Source organism: Alosa sapidissima, chromosome 18 (genome assembly GCF_018492685.1).
Source record: "Alosa sapidissima isolate fAloSap1 chromosome 18, fAloSap1.pri, whole genome shotgun sequence".
Classification (NCBI taxonomy): Eukaryota; Metazoa; Chordata; class Actinopteri; order Clupeiformes; family Clupeidae; genus Alosa; species Alosa sapidissima.
In genome coordinates, this window is record NC_055974.1 from 2,836,571 (window position 1) to 2,855,515 (window position 18,945).

General features: G+C 45.2%; 1 protein-coding gene across 3 annotated transcripts in view; it reads left to right on the forward strand.

Moving 5' to 3' along the window:
* The window catches only part of camta2 (calmodulin binding transcription activator 2), a 63,170-nt gene that overhangs the window by 15,259 nt on the left and 28,966 nt on the right, over positions 1-18,945 (forward strand). For all 3 annotated transcript variants that reach the window (XR_006024948.1, XM_042070227.1, XM_042070228.1), the window contains exons 11-18: positions 681-815; positions 10,240-10,406; positions 14,719-14,912; positions 15,154-15,232; positions 15,398-15,731; positions 16,347-16,837; positions 17,125-17,318; positions 18,360-18,579. Coding sequence is in view for 2 of the 3 variants with exons in the window: in XM_042070227.1 (XP_041926161.1) it covers positions 681-815; positions 10,240-10,406; positions 14,719-14,912; positions 15,154-15,232; positions 15,398-15,731; positions 16,347-16,837; positions 17,125-17,318; positions 18,360-18,579 (1,814 nt within the window). In the remaining variant the exon portion in view is untranslated. The remainder of the gene's footprint in view (positions 1-680; positions 816-10,239; positions 10,407-14,718; positions 14,913-15,153; positions 15,233-15,397; positions 15,732-16,346; positions 16,838-17,124; positions 17,319-18,359; positions 18,580-18,945) is intronic.

Below are 18,945 nucleotides of genomic sequence, written 5' to 3' on the forward strand. Positions count from 1 at the left end.
TATTGTAACTCTGTAGCACCTCATAAGAGATTGCCAGTATCCACTAGCTGGCCACTATCTATTCTACACTGTCTGTAGTGGAGACCATATAAAGAAGGAGACAAATCACTAACGGGAAAATGAACGGGGCCTTATAAAATTTCTTATGCTAAACATGGCGGAGTTGTGAACTGGAAGTCCTGCCCTGTAATGTAAATAACCACCTCAGAAAACAAGTGCCAATGACCGGCATTGAATAACAGTAACATAGGCCAATTTTACACAGAAGATGCTAAAGTCGCCATTAGCGTTTGCGCTAGTCTCATTGTCGCCAACTTCAGTTTCTGCTCTACTGCTCGACATATTCGCCACACTGCTCTTTCTAATGCTTCCTGTTTGGAGCCAACTTTTTTGATCCATCTTGTCATCACAGTTTCGCTTGTCAACCTGTCGGTAATGCTCCAAACAGTTGAACTAGCCTAGTAAGCCTGTCGTGTGGTCAAGAATTATTCTGTCTTTATAAAACAAATCGCAGACTCCCGGAGTACCTGTAGAGGGAGTCCACCAGTGGTACGCGTACACAGTTTCAGAATCACTGCTCCATCTGATAGCAGGTAATGCTCAGATTTGCCTCATTAATGGATGTGTCCTGTTTTCTGTGTGTGTGTGTGTGTGTGTGTGTGTGTGTGTGTGTGTGATAGCACACGAGGCTGGGCTGGTGGCCCTGCACGTTCTGGAGGACTCTGGAGCCGTCTCCTCTTCTGTGCTGTTTGAGTACCGCGCCAGAAACGCATCATCACTGCCCAGCTCTCAGCTCGACTGGCTCTCCCTGGACGGTGAGTGATGTAGACACACATCACATTTTTATACAAGTCTTAACACAATGTGTTGAAACATTGCCAAACTCTCACACACACACACACACACAACTCTCTGTGATGCAGCAGTATAGGAGTAACTAAATAAAGCAGCACAGCTTTAGTGTCTCTGTCTGCTCTCACAGCTCTCTTGAGAGTCAATATCTGTAGGTAGTAGGGGAGTAAATCCCAGGTTTCATGACGATGCAATACAGTATCAATTCTGTAAGCCATCAATTTGATTATTAATATTATTTATTACGCACTAACGATAGACCTACAAGCAAGGAGTGAGTGTTCGTTCTCTTACCTCTACCACTCTGACTGCTATTCTACTAAATCTACTGTTACTACTCCGGCAATGGTGCTGCAAGTACAGGCAGATGTGTTTACACACAAATGTAAGAACTGGTGCAAAAATAACCACGCACGTCTCAATGTTTATGAGCCATGTCGATGCAACTGCATTGCTTACGATTAGGTCCATGCATCCATACAGCTCAATGGGTTGCTACACCCCTTGCAGGTAATTCTGAGTCTTAAACTGTGTGTGTGTGTGTGTGTATGAGATAAACGCTGTGTGTGACAGACAAACCTCATCACTGTCACAGCGCTGCAGACCCATGGCGGCGACATCTAGGCTTAGCAAAACTAGGGCGCAATGCACACACAGATCTATGCACACACACACACACAAATAGGTTGCCTGGAGTGTTGGCAGTTGCTAGCTTTGGTTAATTAGCAAGGCCTTTGACACTTAAGGGGAGTCAGTATTGCCAGCAGCTACTGAACTACACACACACACACACACACACACACACACAGGCACTAATTTCATAAAGCAATACTTGTTCGTAAAAGTGCATCGTGTGTGTGTGTGCCAGTGTTGTGATATTTGTATTTGTTATTTCAGAATTACAGATAGCCCTGCTTTAGACTAGCCTGGTTAAAACCAAACTCATTCACTTCATAAACAGAGTCTGGTCCCTCACTCTGGTCTGGGAAACCTTTCCAACACTAGCATGGTGACTGGCGTTGACATGGCGCTAACTTTGAAATCATTGGTCCAGCCTAACCAATCACATTGAGATTCCTAACGTTACTTCTTACTTCGCCTAAACTTTACAAACTGACAATATACAGCATTGGCAGTCAGGAACAATGTATGTGGGCCTACCTTTGTTGTAAATAAATACATATTCTTCCGACTGCAATTTTTAATGGTTGCAGGTGTTGCTAGTACCGTTTACCACAGCCACTATCAATTTTGAAACGCTATCCCCTCTCGTCGCTGATTGGGCAGGTAATCTGCCAACCGATGGAAGCGTTAGTGAATTATGGTGTCCCAGACTAGGAGATCTAGGTGGGCGTGGGTAGGCTAGCTTTAGCTGGCAATAATATAAAAAGCAATGCTGAACTCTCCATTAACAAATTAAACATGTATGGATAAAACCTCAATAACAACTAACATTCCAAGTAATGTTTGTTGTTAACCCGTCTCAGTGGTGGCACAACATTGGGATTGCTGTGTCAGCCATTTGCGATGGCCACAATGGTGCAAATACTTATCATCTAAGCGTTTAAAGAAGTGTGTGCGTTTAAGGTAAATAAGGTTAATATGTGTGACCTCTTGAGGTAAGCGTAAGTGATACACAGACATTTACAAACCAAATGATGTTTTATATGTACGTATAAAAATATGTGTCCTAGGCCAGCGGTCCCCAACCACCGGGCCGTGGGACATTCCTAACCGGGCCGTAGCCTACGACATGAGTTTTAAAAAAAATGCATGCAAACTAAACTAAATTTAATTTGAAATAATGTCACATTTTTACATGGCATAGGCCTATATGCAGTTGTTTGATTGCACGCATGTTGCATTTTGCAAGGTCTATTTTCTTATGTCTGTCTGTCCCGCCTTCAACACTTTACATATTGCCTTCAGCGCTGCGCAGCCTCAGGTCAGCTCACTTCACTTGATCAGTTCTTGGCGAACGGTAGTGTCACACGAAGTTAGCTAAACTGCTAGAATGAGCAACAAAAAACAAGCATCTTTAGCACTGGCCAGAGTGTTTGAGTTGCGAGAGCCGCTGCAGAGATTTCTTACAGAAAAAAAAAGTCACCGTTAGCTGCACATTTTAGTGATGAGGACTGGGTGTCAAAACTCGCTTACCTGTGTGGCATATTCGGGTTGCTTAATGACCTCAACCTGTCACTCCAGGGGAGAATGACGACTGTCTTTAAACTGGCAGATAAAGTCACTGTATTTAAAGCCAAGCTTGATTTGTGGGGACGAATGGGAACGGGGTGTATTTGATATGTTCCAAACAGTAGTGGGGGTTTTGGGAGAGACTGAGGCAGGGCCCTTTCTCTCGCAGCTGGTTGCGCTTTCAAATGAGTTTGAGCGTTAGGGTACTTCCCATTCTCCAAAGATGCACGGCAAACCAATGAGTGGGTCCGCAACCCATTTGTCAATATCCAGAATAGTCCTAACTTGTCAGCGCAGGAGGAAGAGCAGTTGATCGAAATTGCGAATGACGGTGGTCTTAAGAGTGTGTATGAGGAAACCTCTCTGGCGCCTTTTTGGATCAAAACCAAAGCAGAATATCCCAAGATAGCCGTAAAAGCGCTGAAAACGTTGCTACCATTTTCCACCACGTATCTATGCGAGGCCGGGTTTTATGCAATGGCTGCCACTAAGACCAAATTGCGCAATCGACTGGACATTTCAAACACACTGACGGTGTCACTGTCTTCCATCACCCCCAGATGGAACCTTCTTGTTGGAGGTAAACAAGCACAGGGCTTCCACTGATTATATTCGTAATGCACGTTTAGTTCCCATGTTTTGTTCCCATATTTTGTTAAGCATGTTCACACTTGATAGATGTAGCTTCAAGTTCTTCAAGTTGTTCAAAGTTCACGTTTTTCACATTTTTAAGAGTTCGTTACCTTCACTGTTCATACATAACTGGAGCTAGTTCTTTTCAAGTAGGCCTAATGCATGCACAACACATAGACATGGAACCCCCGAACCCCCAACCCACTACCCCCCCCCCCCCCCCCCGGTCCGTGATGGGAATCAAACCGGTCCATGGCACATAAAAGGTTGGGGACCCCTGGCCTAGGCTACTTATTAAATCATCTTAATGTTCCAAACTGCAGTTTGATCCATATGCCAACAGAAGGGTCTTGAAATGGTTAAAAGATAGAAGAAGAAATGCTTTATAAGCTTAAACGTTATTAAAAAGAGTTGTAAATATAGCGTTGTATAACATATGCAATTGGAGAGATGGGGAATGTAAATGGTAGACAGAGAGAGAAGGGAATAGATAGATAGATAGATAGATAGATAGATAGATAGATAGATAGATAGATAGATAGATAGATACTTTATTGATCCCCAGGGGAAATTCAAGGGTGAGTGAGTGAATAGAGGTAGTGGATGAAAAAGAAGTAGAGGAGTGACCGACAGAATGAAAGAGAATGACATGGGAGGGATTAGATTTTCCGAAATGCTAACCCTCCAACCCACCCCCTGCATAGCTTCTCTCCCTCTCCCTCTCTCTCTCCTTCTCCCTCTCCTCTCTCTCTCTCTCTCTTTCTCTCTCTCTCTCACTCACTGTTTGCCCATACACACACACAGCTTTGATTGATGAGATGGAGCTGTTTTCCACTGTCAACACCTTGACACACACGCACACACACGCGTGCAGGAGCACTTGACACACACACTCACACACACACACACACACAAATGCATATTTATATTCCTCGGCAGTACCCTGAAATACACTCAAATGCTCCCCTACAGTTTCCCGCATACACACACACACACACGCACGCGTGCGCGCAGAAAGTCATCATGCTTGTATCCTAGCGATTAATGGTAGGGATGCCCTTCAACCGGAGGGATAGGGAATCCGTTCATTCTGTTGACTTCAAAATAATCGTGCGTGCGTGCGTGCGTGCGTGCGTGAGCATGATATGATTTACTACTTGATTTATGTCTGTGTGTTAGCTGTTTGTATATGAGTTAGTGTCTCCCCAATTTTTTTGGATGATTGTGAGGGAGGATTACTGTGTGTGTGTGTTTGTGAGGGAGGATTACTGTGTGTGTGTGTGTGTGTGTGTGTGTGTGTGTGTGTTGCACTACTGTTAAAAACATATGGGGTCACTTAGATTTCCTTGATTTCAAAGGAAATGCTATTTTGTCCATTAAAATAACAATTAATCAATCAGAAATACAGTGTAGACATTGTTGATGATATCAATGACTATTATATTAGGAAATGGCTGATTTTAAAATGTATTATTTACAAAAGTTTACAGAGGCCTATTATCAGCAACCATACATCTTCAAATGGAACATTCTGTCTGCTGATCTAAATTTATCATTTGAAAAGGCTAACTGGTCGTTAAAAAACCTTTAAAAAAAACTTTTGCATGTTTGCACAGCTGAACTGCTGCCCTGATTAAAGAAGCAATACAACTTGTCTTCTTTAGAAGAGTTGAGTATCTGGAACAACATCTATTATGATTTTGATTAAAGGCACAAAATGGACAGAAACAAAGAAACTTTCAAAAGACTATTACTATTATTATTATTATTACCATTACCACCACAAAATGGACAGAAACAAAGGACTTTCAAAGAACATATACAACCCCAAATCAGGAAAAGTTGTGTAAAATGCAAATAAAAACAAAATATGATAATATACAAATCTCTTAAACCCATAGTCTGCCGTTATAATTTATTTGCCTCGGGTGTACTGTGGAGTGGGTAAGACTGTTTTTAGTGGCAGGCTAACACATACTGATGACTTGCGCTAGCCTAGTACCTGCAAACTCTGCAACTAGAAGGACTGGATGAAAGGTGTTGAAAACGGTCTCCACTGATAAATATCACACTTGCTAACTTGGAAATGAGGCCCTATGTCCAAAATCCTGAACCACCCCTTTAATGTTTTGTACAAAAGCATATTAAGAGAATTAAAACCATCAACACTGATTTGAGTATCCAACTTGGTCAGTGGTCCAAACAGATACCACTGTTTTAAGTATAGCTTATACACCTTTATACACTTATTTATCATATTCATACAATCTATGTGTCAAAATCAAAGTTATCACTCACCAAGTGGATGTGATTAGACCGTTTTTTCCGGTTTAACCTTCTGACGTACGACATAAACCTCATTGTACAGGATAAAAGGAATCTTGAGAAAGGAAGGCTATCAGTCTGGTTTGCAACTCCATACTACACTTTGTGGATGGCATTTGATTGGAGCCAATTCATCCAAAAAGACGACAAAGACCAAAAGCACAGCTCCAAACTATGCAGGAGCCATGTAGGAAAGAATCAGCCAGCTGGTATTCTGTCTGTAATGGAGTGGAATGGACATTTCTAAGTGACCCCAAGTTTTGCACAGCTATGTATGTATGTTTGTTTGTAAGTATGTTTGTTTGTGTATCTACAGTATATACTTCTATATATCTTAGTGTGTGTGTGTGTGTGCATGTGATGTGTTAACAGGCATGCATGTGTTTGGTTTTTATAGGCGCATACATAAATATCAAGGTGGAGAGTAATTATTGTTGCGCATCTGGATGCAGATCTGTGTTTGAAGTGTGTGTGCGCACACATACCTACAGGCCCAGTAGACGCTGAAGTGTTCAGCTCAGCCTGTTGCTATTCTTGGCCTACAGCTAAACCTATTTAAACCTCCAGGCGGGGGGTTGTGTCTGTATGTGTGTGTGTCAGAGGTGTGTGTAAAAGAGAGGACACCCCATATGTGTGTGTGTGCACTTACACAAACTTTACAGTCTCACTTTCACAGACCTACCCTTTCACAATCTGTTTTTATGCTTTTACAATCTCTCTCTCTTTCTTTCTCTATCTGTTTTGGGAGGCTGATCTGGCGGTTTTTAACATATGTACTGGGATTTTATGTCTGAATGTATTTATGTATGTTTGTTTTGTGTGAGGGGAGTCATGATCTGTCTATCTATCTATCTATCTCTCTATCTATCTCTTTACATTCTTTCTTTCTCTCTTGTTCATCTTTTTTATTTCTTCTTTTCTACTTTGCCTCTCTCTGCTCCCCCTCCCTCTGTCTCCTCCTTGTCTCTCTCTCTCCCTCTCCTTATCTCTCTCTCTCCCTCTCCTTGTCTCTCTCTCGCACACGCCCTGTCAGGCTTTCATCCCTGGCAGTGTGCTGTAGCGGCTGTCCCTGGTAGCAAGAATGCGGCTGCCAAGTCACACACACACACACTCACACACATGCGGAGCTTGCAGACAGACAGGCTGCTCATTTGGGACTTCCCCCTGTGCGAGGAGCAGTCGCTTGGTTGCTAACTCTCCTTTGCCGAAGCTACTCCTTCTTCTTCTTCTTCTTCTTCTTCTTCTTCTTCTTCCTGTTCATCTTTGTCTTCTCCTCCTCCGGATTCTCTGGATTCCCTTCTTTCCTCCCAGTGTCTTTCCTCCTCTCCAGTGGCGCCTCTCTCCTCCTTTGATCCCAGTTTGGAATATCGCTCTCCTCTACTCTCCTCAGCAACTGGTTGCCTGCACACTCTTCTCTCCTCCTCACTCTCTCTCTCTCTCTCTTTCTTGTTCACTTTCACCTCTCTCTGTCTTTCTCATCCAGTTGGTGTCACCAGGTTTTTCTAGCTTACCCGTGACGCGTGTGGGAGTAACAGATCAAGTATCCCACGTGAGAGATATAGGGAGAGTGTGTGTGTGTGTGTGTGTGTGTGTGTGTGTGTGTGTGTGTGTTTTGAGTGTTTTTGATTTCCCAGTTTGTTTTGTATAGAATTTCCTAATGTGTCATAGTGTTAGCTTTGTGTTTGTTTATGTGTTTGTGTGTTTGTGTGTGAGTCAGTCCTTGTCCTGACTTGTCCTATTTCTTTGTCCATCTAGTCTGTGCTCTTTGCTTTCATTCTTGGTGGAGTGGCGGTATCCTGTGTGTGTGTGTGTGTGTGTGTGTGTGTGTGTGAGTGTGTGTGTGAGTCATGTCATCGTCTTCATTTAATGACATCGCATCAGTTTCCCTGGTGGAAGTAGCCATGCGCTTCTGAGAGAGGAGGAGAGGAAGGGACAGAGAGAGAGGGACAGAGGGAGAGAAAGAGAGAGCAATAGAGAGATAGATAGAGGGACAGGGAGAGAGGACAAAGAGCATGGAAGAAAGGAGAACAGGAGTGATGAAGGGTTGACCTGCGACCAAAGTGAATCATCTCACAATCAAAATCACACACACACAGTCTCAATAGTTTGGACAGAGGCCACTCTGCCAACATGGACGAAGGAGACCAAGATGGTGTAGGTAGGCACTTTGTGTGGAGTGTGTGCTTCTGTCTGCACTTGAGCTCTCAGGTCTTTTTGCACTGTGTTTTGCTTGAGTCTGTGAGTGACCATGACTAGCACAAACACGCACGAACACCAGTGGAACTAGAGTCCCTCTGCTCCATCCCTGGAATGACCACTTGTGTGTGCGTGCGTGCGTGCGTGCGTGCGTGCGTGCGTGTGTGAGTGTGTGTGTGTGTGTGTGTGTGTGTGTCTGTTCGTCTATGTGTGTGTATGCAGTCTGTGTTGCAGTGTGTGTCTAAGAGTGTGCACGGTGTTCTGTTTGACCTAGGAGATTCCAGGATCACTGTGTCATGTTATATTGGGGTGAGACACACACACGGTCCAGTCTCGTCCTATCAGAAATACCTCAGCATGAGGAATAGTTTCCATGTTGCAAGATCAGCGGGAGAGAGAGAGCAATGGGACAAAAGAGAAGAGGACAAAAGGTGAGGACGAGGAAGGGTAGAATATGAACAGGGTAGAGAGGAAGGGTAGAATATGGACAGGATTGAGAAGAAGGGTAGAATATGGACAGGATAGAGAAGAAGGGTAGAATATGGACAGGGTAGAGAGGAAGGGTAGAATACGAACAGGGTAGAGAGGAAGGGTAGAATATGGACAGGATAGAGAGGAAGAGAGAGAAATATGTGTATGTATGCACAGTTAAGCCCAAATGTATTCTTACCTGTGCAACATTTTGATTCATACCGAATTTGTATTTGACCAGTGGTTTTCTTCTACATGGAACTGACCTAACCACGAGACAAAGGACGGTACATTGCACTACAGATATATAGGTAGAGGTATAAATAATTATGGTGTTTGTATTTATGTATTAATTATATATAGATAGACAGATACATAGATGTGTGTGAGTGTGTTTTAAAGCTCTGAGTTATATATGCATGTACTGTATGTATGTGTGGTAGCACTATGTTTTTGACGTTATCCTCTATTAGCATTTATGTATTAGTTGTGTTCATAAATATGTTGGCAGTGCTGGAGAGGAATAGATGCACTGTTTTACCAGTTGAGCAGGTATAAGGAAGGAGGACTTTGTATGCTTCCCTCACGGGATCAAAAGAGTATATATACGTACTGCTTATAGTATTTTTTCTGGAATATTTCTTTAACACACACTCAAAAACACACATACACACACTCTCACTCTCTCTCTCTCTCTCTCTCTCTCTCTCTCTCTGTCTCTCTCTTCCTCATAGACACCGGTGGGGATCCCTTTTTAACGACCGCTGAGTCATTTTGATGTGACCTTGTGGCAGCCCTAGTAAGAGTGTCCGCGTTGGTGTGTGTCTGACTGTGAGCCCGCTAGTCTCTGTGCACTCACAACATTCAGTACATTGTTTGGGAAGGGACTTTGGCCGCAATAAAAGCGAAATGTTGGCTGCATATCAATCATAAGATTCATGAGAGCCATCACTAATCTCTCTAATACTCTCTCTCTCTCTCTCTTTAAGAGAGAGAGAGCGTGAGCGAGAGAAAGAGAGAGGCTGTGCCTTATTAAAACTTTTGGTTATTGACACAATGAGCTGCCTTAAATAACTGATTGCCTGTATTACGCAGCTGTTTGTGGTCTCTAGAAGATTCTAAGCTCTTCCTTTGGGACGGGGATGGAGGCATTGTAGGTCTCTGTGTGTGTGTGTGTGTGTGTGTGTGTGTGTGTGTTTTACATTGATTAACTGGCAAACTAGAGACCAGTGTGGAGAGTTAAGAGAGAGCTAATCAGTGTGAGGCCCGTAGGGTATGGGTTTGTCCGTGATGTTGGACATAGTTGGATAAGCTGCGTGTTGTTGGGCTGTTGTGTGTGTAAGTGTGTAAGTGTGTGTGTGTGTGTGAGAGAGAGAGAGAGAGAGAGAGAGAGAGAGAGAGAGACTCAATGTTGGATTGGGGTGCCGAGGGCAAGTGGCAAGTCCTCATAATTGAGGAAAAACCTGACCTTTGTTGATGGAGGGGTTTATTGTTCCATCATGCTAAAATCTTTCTCTTTCTCCCCCTCTCTCTTTCTCTCTCTCTCTCACACTCTCTCTCTCTGTACAGATAATCAGTTCCGTATGTCCATACTGGAGCGCCTGGAGCAGATGGAGAGGAGGATGGCAGAAATGTCCACTACCCAGCAGCAGCAGAGCCTCCAACAGCTATCCCATCAGCCCGTGCAGCAAAGCGCGCCACCGCCCACCGCCGCCACATCTGACGAGGATACACAGGTACACACACACTCAGTTTGTTGGATGCTAAAGTAGAGTAGATTGGGTGCTAACAGAAAGTGCTAGCCTGTTTGTAGTCAAGGTGACTTGGGTAACTTGGCAGGTTCTCTAGCTAACACAACAAGGGTAACCTAGGCAGTGCAACAGAGGAACTCTGGGTAACCTTTTACATTCCACCTTCAGTGTGGTCTATTGTTGCAGTGCTAAGAAAACTGTTATTTATTAAAAATGGGATAATAATACGATGTATTGTCCCTTGCACCCCTCGCACCTCCCCTACCCCTTACTTATCTCCCCATTTCCATCCCTTTTATGCATGATGTCATTGGGTGACGTTGCTTCGACAGTCAAGTGGAATAGCAAAAATAGAGTGTGTGTGGAGGGGAAGTGATTTCTGTGATACACTCTCTCTCTCTCTCTCTCTCTCTCTCTCTCTCTCTCTCTCTCTCTCTCTCTCTCTCTCTCTCTCTCTCTCTCTCTCTCTCTCTCTCTCTCTCTCTCTCTCTCTCTCTCTCTCTCTCTCTATATATATATATATATATATATATATATATATATATATATATATATATATATATATATATATATATATATATATATATATATATTAAAAAGCAGTGTGTTGAGCTCACCTTGTTGGCGAGTTGTACGTCAGCGTGTGTGTGGTTGAGGTCAGTGTGTTGTCTCCTTCCTGGGCTAATCTAACCCTCTTAAGTCCCTTTAATGACTCTCCTGGCTTTCTTAACTCTTGTCTCGTTCTCTCCATTTCCTCTGCTGTCCTCCATAAGGTGTTCCGTCCTTTTTTCCTCTCTCTCTCTCTCTCTCTCTCTCTCTCTCTCTCTCTCTCTCTCTCTCTCTCTCTCTCTCTCTCTCTCTCTCTCCCTGTCTGGTTTCTCAGTATCGCCTGCCTCTTTCGTGTCATACATTTTTAGCCGGCGTTTCTTGCGTCAGAGGGGTGCATGGGCGGGGGTTGGGGTGAAGTGGGGGGTCAGTGATGTGTGTGTGTGTGTGTGTGTGTGTGTTCCGGGTGGGGTGGGGGTAGAGGGAAAATCTAGAGGGAGGGAAAAATGGCTGGGTTGGCTGGAACATCTGATGTGTGTGTGTGTGTGTGTGTGTCTGTGTGTGTGTGTGTGGGAGTCTGAGGGAGAGAGAGTCGGGGGCAGAGAAAGAGAGTGCAAAGAGGTCACAGTGTTCTTCTGTGTTTGAATGTTTTGTGTGTGTGTGCATGAGCTCAGAGTGTTTGTGTATCTGTAAAGGCAGGAGTAGAAGTGTGTGTGAGTGTGAGTGTGTGTGTGTGTGTGAGAGAGGGAGAGTAGAGTGTAGAGAGTTTGTGTGAGGTATGAATGTAATGTGTCCTATCGGGTGACCCTCAGTGGAAAACTGCCTGCCCTCCTCAGCCAGAGAGAGTGAAAGGAGAGAACGTGAGAAGAAAGACAGCAGAGGAGGAGGAGAGGAGAGGCAGACAGATGAGAGGCTTGGAGATGGAGGAAGAAAGACAGGACAAACACAGGCATAAAAGGATAAATACTGTCCTCTCTCCCACTCTGTCTCTTTCTCGCTCTCTTTCCCCATCCTGCACTAATGGAATCTTTTTTAAAGTGTAACAGCTGAAGCACAAACTGATGCAAACACATAAAAACATCTGTGACTGTAATGATATCATTGTCCCCACACACCAACGATTAGGAAAGTCTCCTCATGATGATGAATGGGATGTCTAAAATGTGATGGACTCTGATTGACTTTCAGCTTTCTGTTATTCTCAAATCGCTTTGAAAGTGATCCCCAACCACATCGTTCTTTATGTTCTTTTTTATGTTATCATATAATGAGCTGTGGACGTTCTCACTCATATTAGTTAGAGCGATAAAACTGTTGTGTTTGACCTTATCGTAATTGTATGAATATGTGTCAATCATAGGGCAGTATTACATTCTAACCTCCAGTATGTCAAAACATCCGTCTGTGGTCTGAGGTCAGGCTGATGTGCAGATGGACAGATAATCAGGGTTCCCACGGCTCATGGAATTTCTGGAACATCATTTTGACAGGAAATTGTATCATATTTGAGGCAAAGCCATGGAATAATCAGGGAATTTTGCTGTAGCAGTTTAAAATATACTTGCCAAAATACATTAATACAAATATATTTCCACGCTGAATTGGTGTATATCTGGCTATCAGCTTTGGTGCTTGTTTGGGTGGTGATGGTTAGCCCAACTTTGTTTATTCAATGCCCATTTATTCATCTTCCGCGCTAAAAAAGTCAAAAGATTCTTGAACGCTACGCGGCTGCTCTAAAATTTTATCTCATAGATCATGAAAATTCAGGTTGAGGAATTCAGGGAAAGTCAGGAAAAAGTCATGGAATTTTAGTGGGAACCCTGGATAATGTTTTGTCTCATAAATCCTGCAGTGGAAGAAGAAGCTGTGTTAGGGGCCGTCTACACAACGCTGTTTTTTTTTTTTTTTAAACCGGTTAACTTTTGCCGTGTAGACGGCAGAGCTGGCAATTGTATGACGACATAGTCCCACCTCTCAAGTCAGCCACTCCACTCGACCTGACACGCTGCTTGTCAGAACAGACCAAACCATTTGTTTGTTACATTAAAATGTTTTTTCTTTTCCCTGTCATGATTTATGTGCACAAGGTCAGCCTTTTTTGTTAGAAGCACACAGTTGGCTTAACTTTAATCATTAGCTTACTACAACCTATGACTAACGCATGTTAATGTTTTCTCTAGTGAAACATGCTCTATACCAGACCTAAGGCAAAACGTAAAAGCATTTCAGTTTCCACATACCAGTCACATACCTTGAAATGAACTTTATTAGTTTAACAGTTGAATTGAAAACCGAATTGTCTGTAGTCTCCTTCATGCGACTGATTTGACTAAGCGAATTAAAATGTGAAGCCTCTGCACGGCCGTCACAGCGCCATCAACTGGTCTGGCATATGCACTAGCCTACAGCACTTTTAGCCGCTTTCACCTTTTGTGTGTGCACGCAAGTTTTTTCTTTACCACTATCGTTAAAGGTGTGAAAGCCGTAAGAAAAAATACAGCTGATGGTTTCGTGTAGACGTAGACGTAGACGTAGGTTCTGAGCACAGTGAGGAAAGGGCCACGCATTGATCCCTGAGGTACAACAGTACAGTGAGGAAAGGGCCACGCACTGATCCCTGAGGTACAACAGTACAGTGAGGAAAGGGCCACGCATTGATCCCTGAGGTACAACAGTACAGTGAGAAAAGGGCCACGCATTGATCCCTGAGGTACAACAGTACAGTGAGGAAAGGGCCACGCATTGATCCCTGAGGTACAACAGTACAGTGAGAAAAGGGCCACGCATTGATCCCTGAGGTACAACAGTACAGTGAGAAAAGGGCCACGCATTGATCCCTGAGGTACAACAGGACAGTGAGAAAAGGGCCACGCATTGATCCCTGAGGTACAACAGTACAGTGAGAAAAGGGCCACGCATTGATCCCTGAGGTACAACAGTACAGTGAGAAAAGGGCCACGCATTGATCCCTGAGGTACAACAGTACAGTGAGAAAAGGGCCACGCATTGATCCCTGAGGTACAACAGTACAGTGAGAAAAGGGCCACGCATTGATCCCTGAGGTACAACAGGACAGTGAGAAAAGGGCCACGCATTGATCCCTGAGGTACAACAGTACAGTGAGAAAAGGGCCACGCATTGATCCCTGAGGTACAACAGTACAGTGAGAAAAGGGCCACGCATTGATCCCTGAGGTACAACAGTACAGTGAGAAAAGGGCCACGCATTGATCCCTGAGGTACAACAGGACAGTGAGGAAAGGGCCACGCATTGATCCCTGAGGTACAACAGTACAGTGAGAAAAGGGCCACGCATTGATCCCTGAGGTACAACAGTACAGTGAGAAAAGGGCCACGCATTGATCCCTGAGGTACAACAGGACAGTGAGAAAAGGGCCACGCATTGATCCCTGAGGTACAACAGTACAGTGAGAAAAGGGCCACGCATTGATCCCTGAGGTACAACAGGACAGTGAGGAAAGGGCCACGCATTGATCCCTGAGGTACAACAGTACAGTGAGAAAAGGGCCACGCATTGATCCCTGAGGTACAACAGTACAGTGAGAAAAGGGCCACGCATTGATCCCTGAGGTACAACAGTACAGTGAGAAAAGGCTTAGGCCACCTGTCAAAACTCCACTTGACAATTCTTCATACGCATGCAAAATGTTAATATAATATACCTTCAAATGTCTCTATTATCTCAATGATCTCTTTTTCTCTCTTGGTTTTGTGTCCCTCTCTCCCAGTCGGGCCCATGGTTTGAGCGGCGCATCGTGGGGGTGTGTGAGCGCATGATGGCAGGAGGGAGGTGGGGAGGCGGAGGAGGAGGAGGTGGCAGTGAGCGCCTTGTCCACTCCGTCCGCCACCGTGGCATGACACTCCTGCACCTGGCCGCGGCACAGGGATACACACAGCTGATACGCACACTCATCCAGTGGAGGTGAGGGAACGCACGCACACACACACACACACACACACACACACACACACACACACACACACACACACACACACACACACACACACACACATTCAGACACATCTCTGGTGGAGCACATGATACACATGCAAGCATGCAACATGCACTCCCATCCACTGAAATGGAAATGACTTATTAATGAAATGCCTGGGATAAGGCAGTGATTATTGGGGTGTGACTGAAATTCTTCATCTCTCCTCAGGAGTGTGAACTCCGACAGCCTGGATCTAGAACAGGAAGTAGACCCTCTGAATGTTGATCACTTCTCCTGCACGCCACTGGTAAGAACAACATGACAGACACAAACACACACATACACACAGTAAAATGGATGCACAACATTGACACATTCACTCATTGTTTCTTTGCTTTTCATCCATCTCCTCCACCCCCACGCTCTCTCCTCCTCTCCTCTTCCTGGTCCTCCTCTCCCGTCTCCCCTGTAGATGTGGGCGTGTGCTCTGGGCCACCAGGCGGCAGCGGTGCTGCTCTACCGCTGGAGCTCCGTGGCGCTGGGCATACCCGACTCGCTGGGCCGCCTGCCACTGGCCGTGGCGCGCTCGCGCGGGCACACGCGCCTCGCCCGCTGTCTGGAGGAGCTGCACGCGCACACCCAGCGGGCACAGGCCGACGCCAGCGCTATGGCGCCGGCGACGGGACCCGTGCAGCAGGCGTCCGAGGAACAGGCACACCAGCCGGAGCTCGCCATGAGCACGCACCAAGTGCCGGCTACGCCACCACAGCTGCCGCCCTCACCGCTCTCCACGAGCCCAGACACAGGTGAGCAGTGTGTGTGAACACACAGGAGGAAGGTGTTGAATGCATCTCACACCATATACTCCCATGGATGATTTATTATTATTATCATTATTATTATTATTATTATTATTATAGATTAGAGAGTGATGTTTTGAGCCCATTGGCTCTTCATACTTCTAACATAACCGTAAAAAATAAAAATAAAAACTCATGGGAACATCTTAAGGGAACTATAGGATGTGCATTTCATTCCATACCATAATATATATTTATTTATATTTATATTTATATAACATCAAATTTAGGCGGTGGCAAATTTTTTATTGGCATATTTCCAAAATGGCCGCCGCTGGAGACGCTGAAAACCAAAAACCATATTTCAGGGTCTAATATATCAATTTTGACGGTTTTGATATCAAACTATAGGTTTTCTGGGGTGGTTATCATCAAGAAATGTTGACTACATGCCCTAAGGATGCCAAAAATGCAAAAACCTCAACTACTATTTTTTTTAAGGGGTTCAACTACATTTCCTCCAGACTACAACTCTTCTGTGAATGTGTGTAGTAGAGAGAAGTGTGCAAGACAACTGTAAGTCATATTCCTCTCTGTCCCTCTCTGTGTCTGCCCCTTCAGGTCTCAGCTCATCCAGCAGCGTCCCGTCTCCCAGTGACCCTCCGTCCCCCTCCCCAAGCTCAGCGTACTCCAGCGGCTCCGTGCCGCTCGGCTCCCCGCCCGAGAGCCCGCCGGACCCCATGGACACGTCAGCGCCCTCCTCCCCCTCCTCCGCCTCCTCCTCCTCCTCGCTCCCCTTCTCCCCCCTGCCCTCCTCCCTGCCGCTGGGCTGGGCGCAGGCGTACAGTGGCGGGGGGGTTCGAGGCTTGGCCCACGGGCGGCCCCCGGGTCCCAGGAGCGGCGCTGGCGCTGGCGGCGGCTTCTTCCTCATGGACTACGAGCCGGCCTGCCCGCTGTCCCCACCGCCGCCCGCAGTGTCCCGCTCACCGCCGTTGCGGGCGCACGCACACTCGCCGTTCACGGCGCACGCACACTCGGAGTTCGAGGCGGAGTTGCTGAATTACAGCGAGAATGTGGAGAATGAGGAATACCTGCCCGCAGAAGTACTGCAGGTGAGGACAACAGACACACAAAAACAAAAAAGGGTTACACAGTGACTTGGAAGTATTACTGGCCATTGATTAACTCCTAAAAATGTATCTTAGTTCTTGATAGATGCATTTTAATTTGTTTTTATTTTTCATGAAAAAATCCCCTCATGGCCTTGAAATGGCTTGTACGCATCTCTACTTGCTCTTCCCCTCCCCTCTTTTTAAAACGTCATCCTTGTTGGTGTTTACTGCTTGTTTCACTCGTGACATGTTTTGTAACACTCCAACTCCTGGTGTTGACATTCCAGGTTGACATGGCAACACTGGCGGAGCAGATCATCGAGGCTACACCTGAGCGCATTAAACAGGAAGAGTTTCCTCGAGGGGCCGAGTCCCCGCTGAGGGAGAGGCAGGACAACTCAGCCGCCATCCACGACACCATGCCCTGGTTGGCCACTTACCTGGACACAGTGGACACAATCCCTGCTCTGTCCCCTCCCAGGTACTCTCTCACAATCAATCAGATTCCAGGTTTAGTGTCTTCTACACACACTTGTATTCAACTCTCTCTCTCTCCAGATAGAATAGAATAGAATACAACGAAATTGGATGGCAGTCCCCTTGGTGCTGATAGATTAAAAAAATAGAGTTCTAAAGTAAGACAACACAAAACATATCGGAACTCCCCCTATTACCGTCGGTCCCGAATTTCCACCGTCTTGCGTGTATGTGTCACTTAATATCCATTTCTATACAAACCAAGACGGCGGATTCCTAAAGAAACGAAACCACCCACACCATAGGTGTATCTAAATTAGCTATGTACCAAAAAGTACATTTTACCGTGACTCGAAGAGCTGTAAACAGTGTTGTAAGGCTGCGTGTACACATCCACTTGGAGCTCCAGTGGAATTTTAATTTCACAACGAGAATTCTCGGTCTAACCGTTCATGTGCCGTTGAAACGTAAATAGGCGACCCATCAGGCCAGCACTATAACTCCGAGCGTGGTAAACAAAATCGGATATTTCAGGCAGTAAATGCTCCCGTTAAGAACCAAACCAGATTTTGTTCAAATCTACACACCTATGGCTACTGAAAAATATATTTTTATAAGTTTTATATATAAGTTTTATAAAAATATAAGTTTTATTTAGCAAATGTTATTTTGAAGTGTTAAAAAACATCGTTTTAGAATTTCCGAACAAAAGTGGTGATAATTGGGGGTGTTACGATACATGTCCAGCTGTTCACAGACAGCCCCCCTCTCTACTCTCCCATTATCCCCACATACATTCTCCAGTGCATGTTTTAAAGTGACAATGAGGTAAAATGGGAAAAAGTGCAAAAAGTGCATACAGTCCGACACACAGAAGGGCTCAGTCACTAAGTGACCGTGTGTGAGGGTCACTTTGCGCTGGGGTTAAAACTGTTTTTGAATCTGTTTGTGTGTGTTTTGATGGACATGAAACTAAACCCAAATCAAATAATCCACATGTATCAAAACTGTATAATGACAGATTGTGTGTGTGCGTGTGTGTCAGGTGTGTGTCGCGCTCCCCGCAGACGCCGCCCTCTCCACTCAGTGCCCTGGCTCTGCAGCGGCTCCGGCCTCCCAGCAGCGCGGCCTGGGCAGAGTTCCTGAACGCCTCGGCCAACGGGAGGATGGAGCGCGACTTCGCCCTGCTGACCCTGACGGACAGCGAGCAGAGGGAGCTGTATGAGGCCGCCCGCATCATCCAGAACGCCTTCCGCAGATACAAGGTCTCAACGCACGCACACACACACTTACACACACACATATTTAAACACACACAGTCACTCTTTTATCATACACCTACACGTATGCATACACACTCAAACATTCACACATTCACTCACACACACACACACACACACACACACACACACACACACACACACACACACAAACACAAGAAACAAGTTTGCAGCTTTCTGAGATCATAGAAAGATGTCTAGATTATTTTTTTTAAATCACTTTTAACACATCAAAAATTAAAGAAAACCTTCCACAGCACAATGTTGTGGACTGTATCACCAAAAGACACCAGTTAGCAATTAGCATGCTCTTAGCAGTACAAAAAGGGTCAGGGTGGTGTTAGCTCAGGG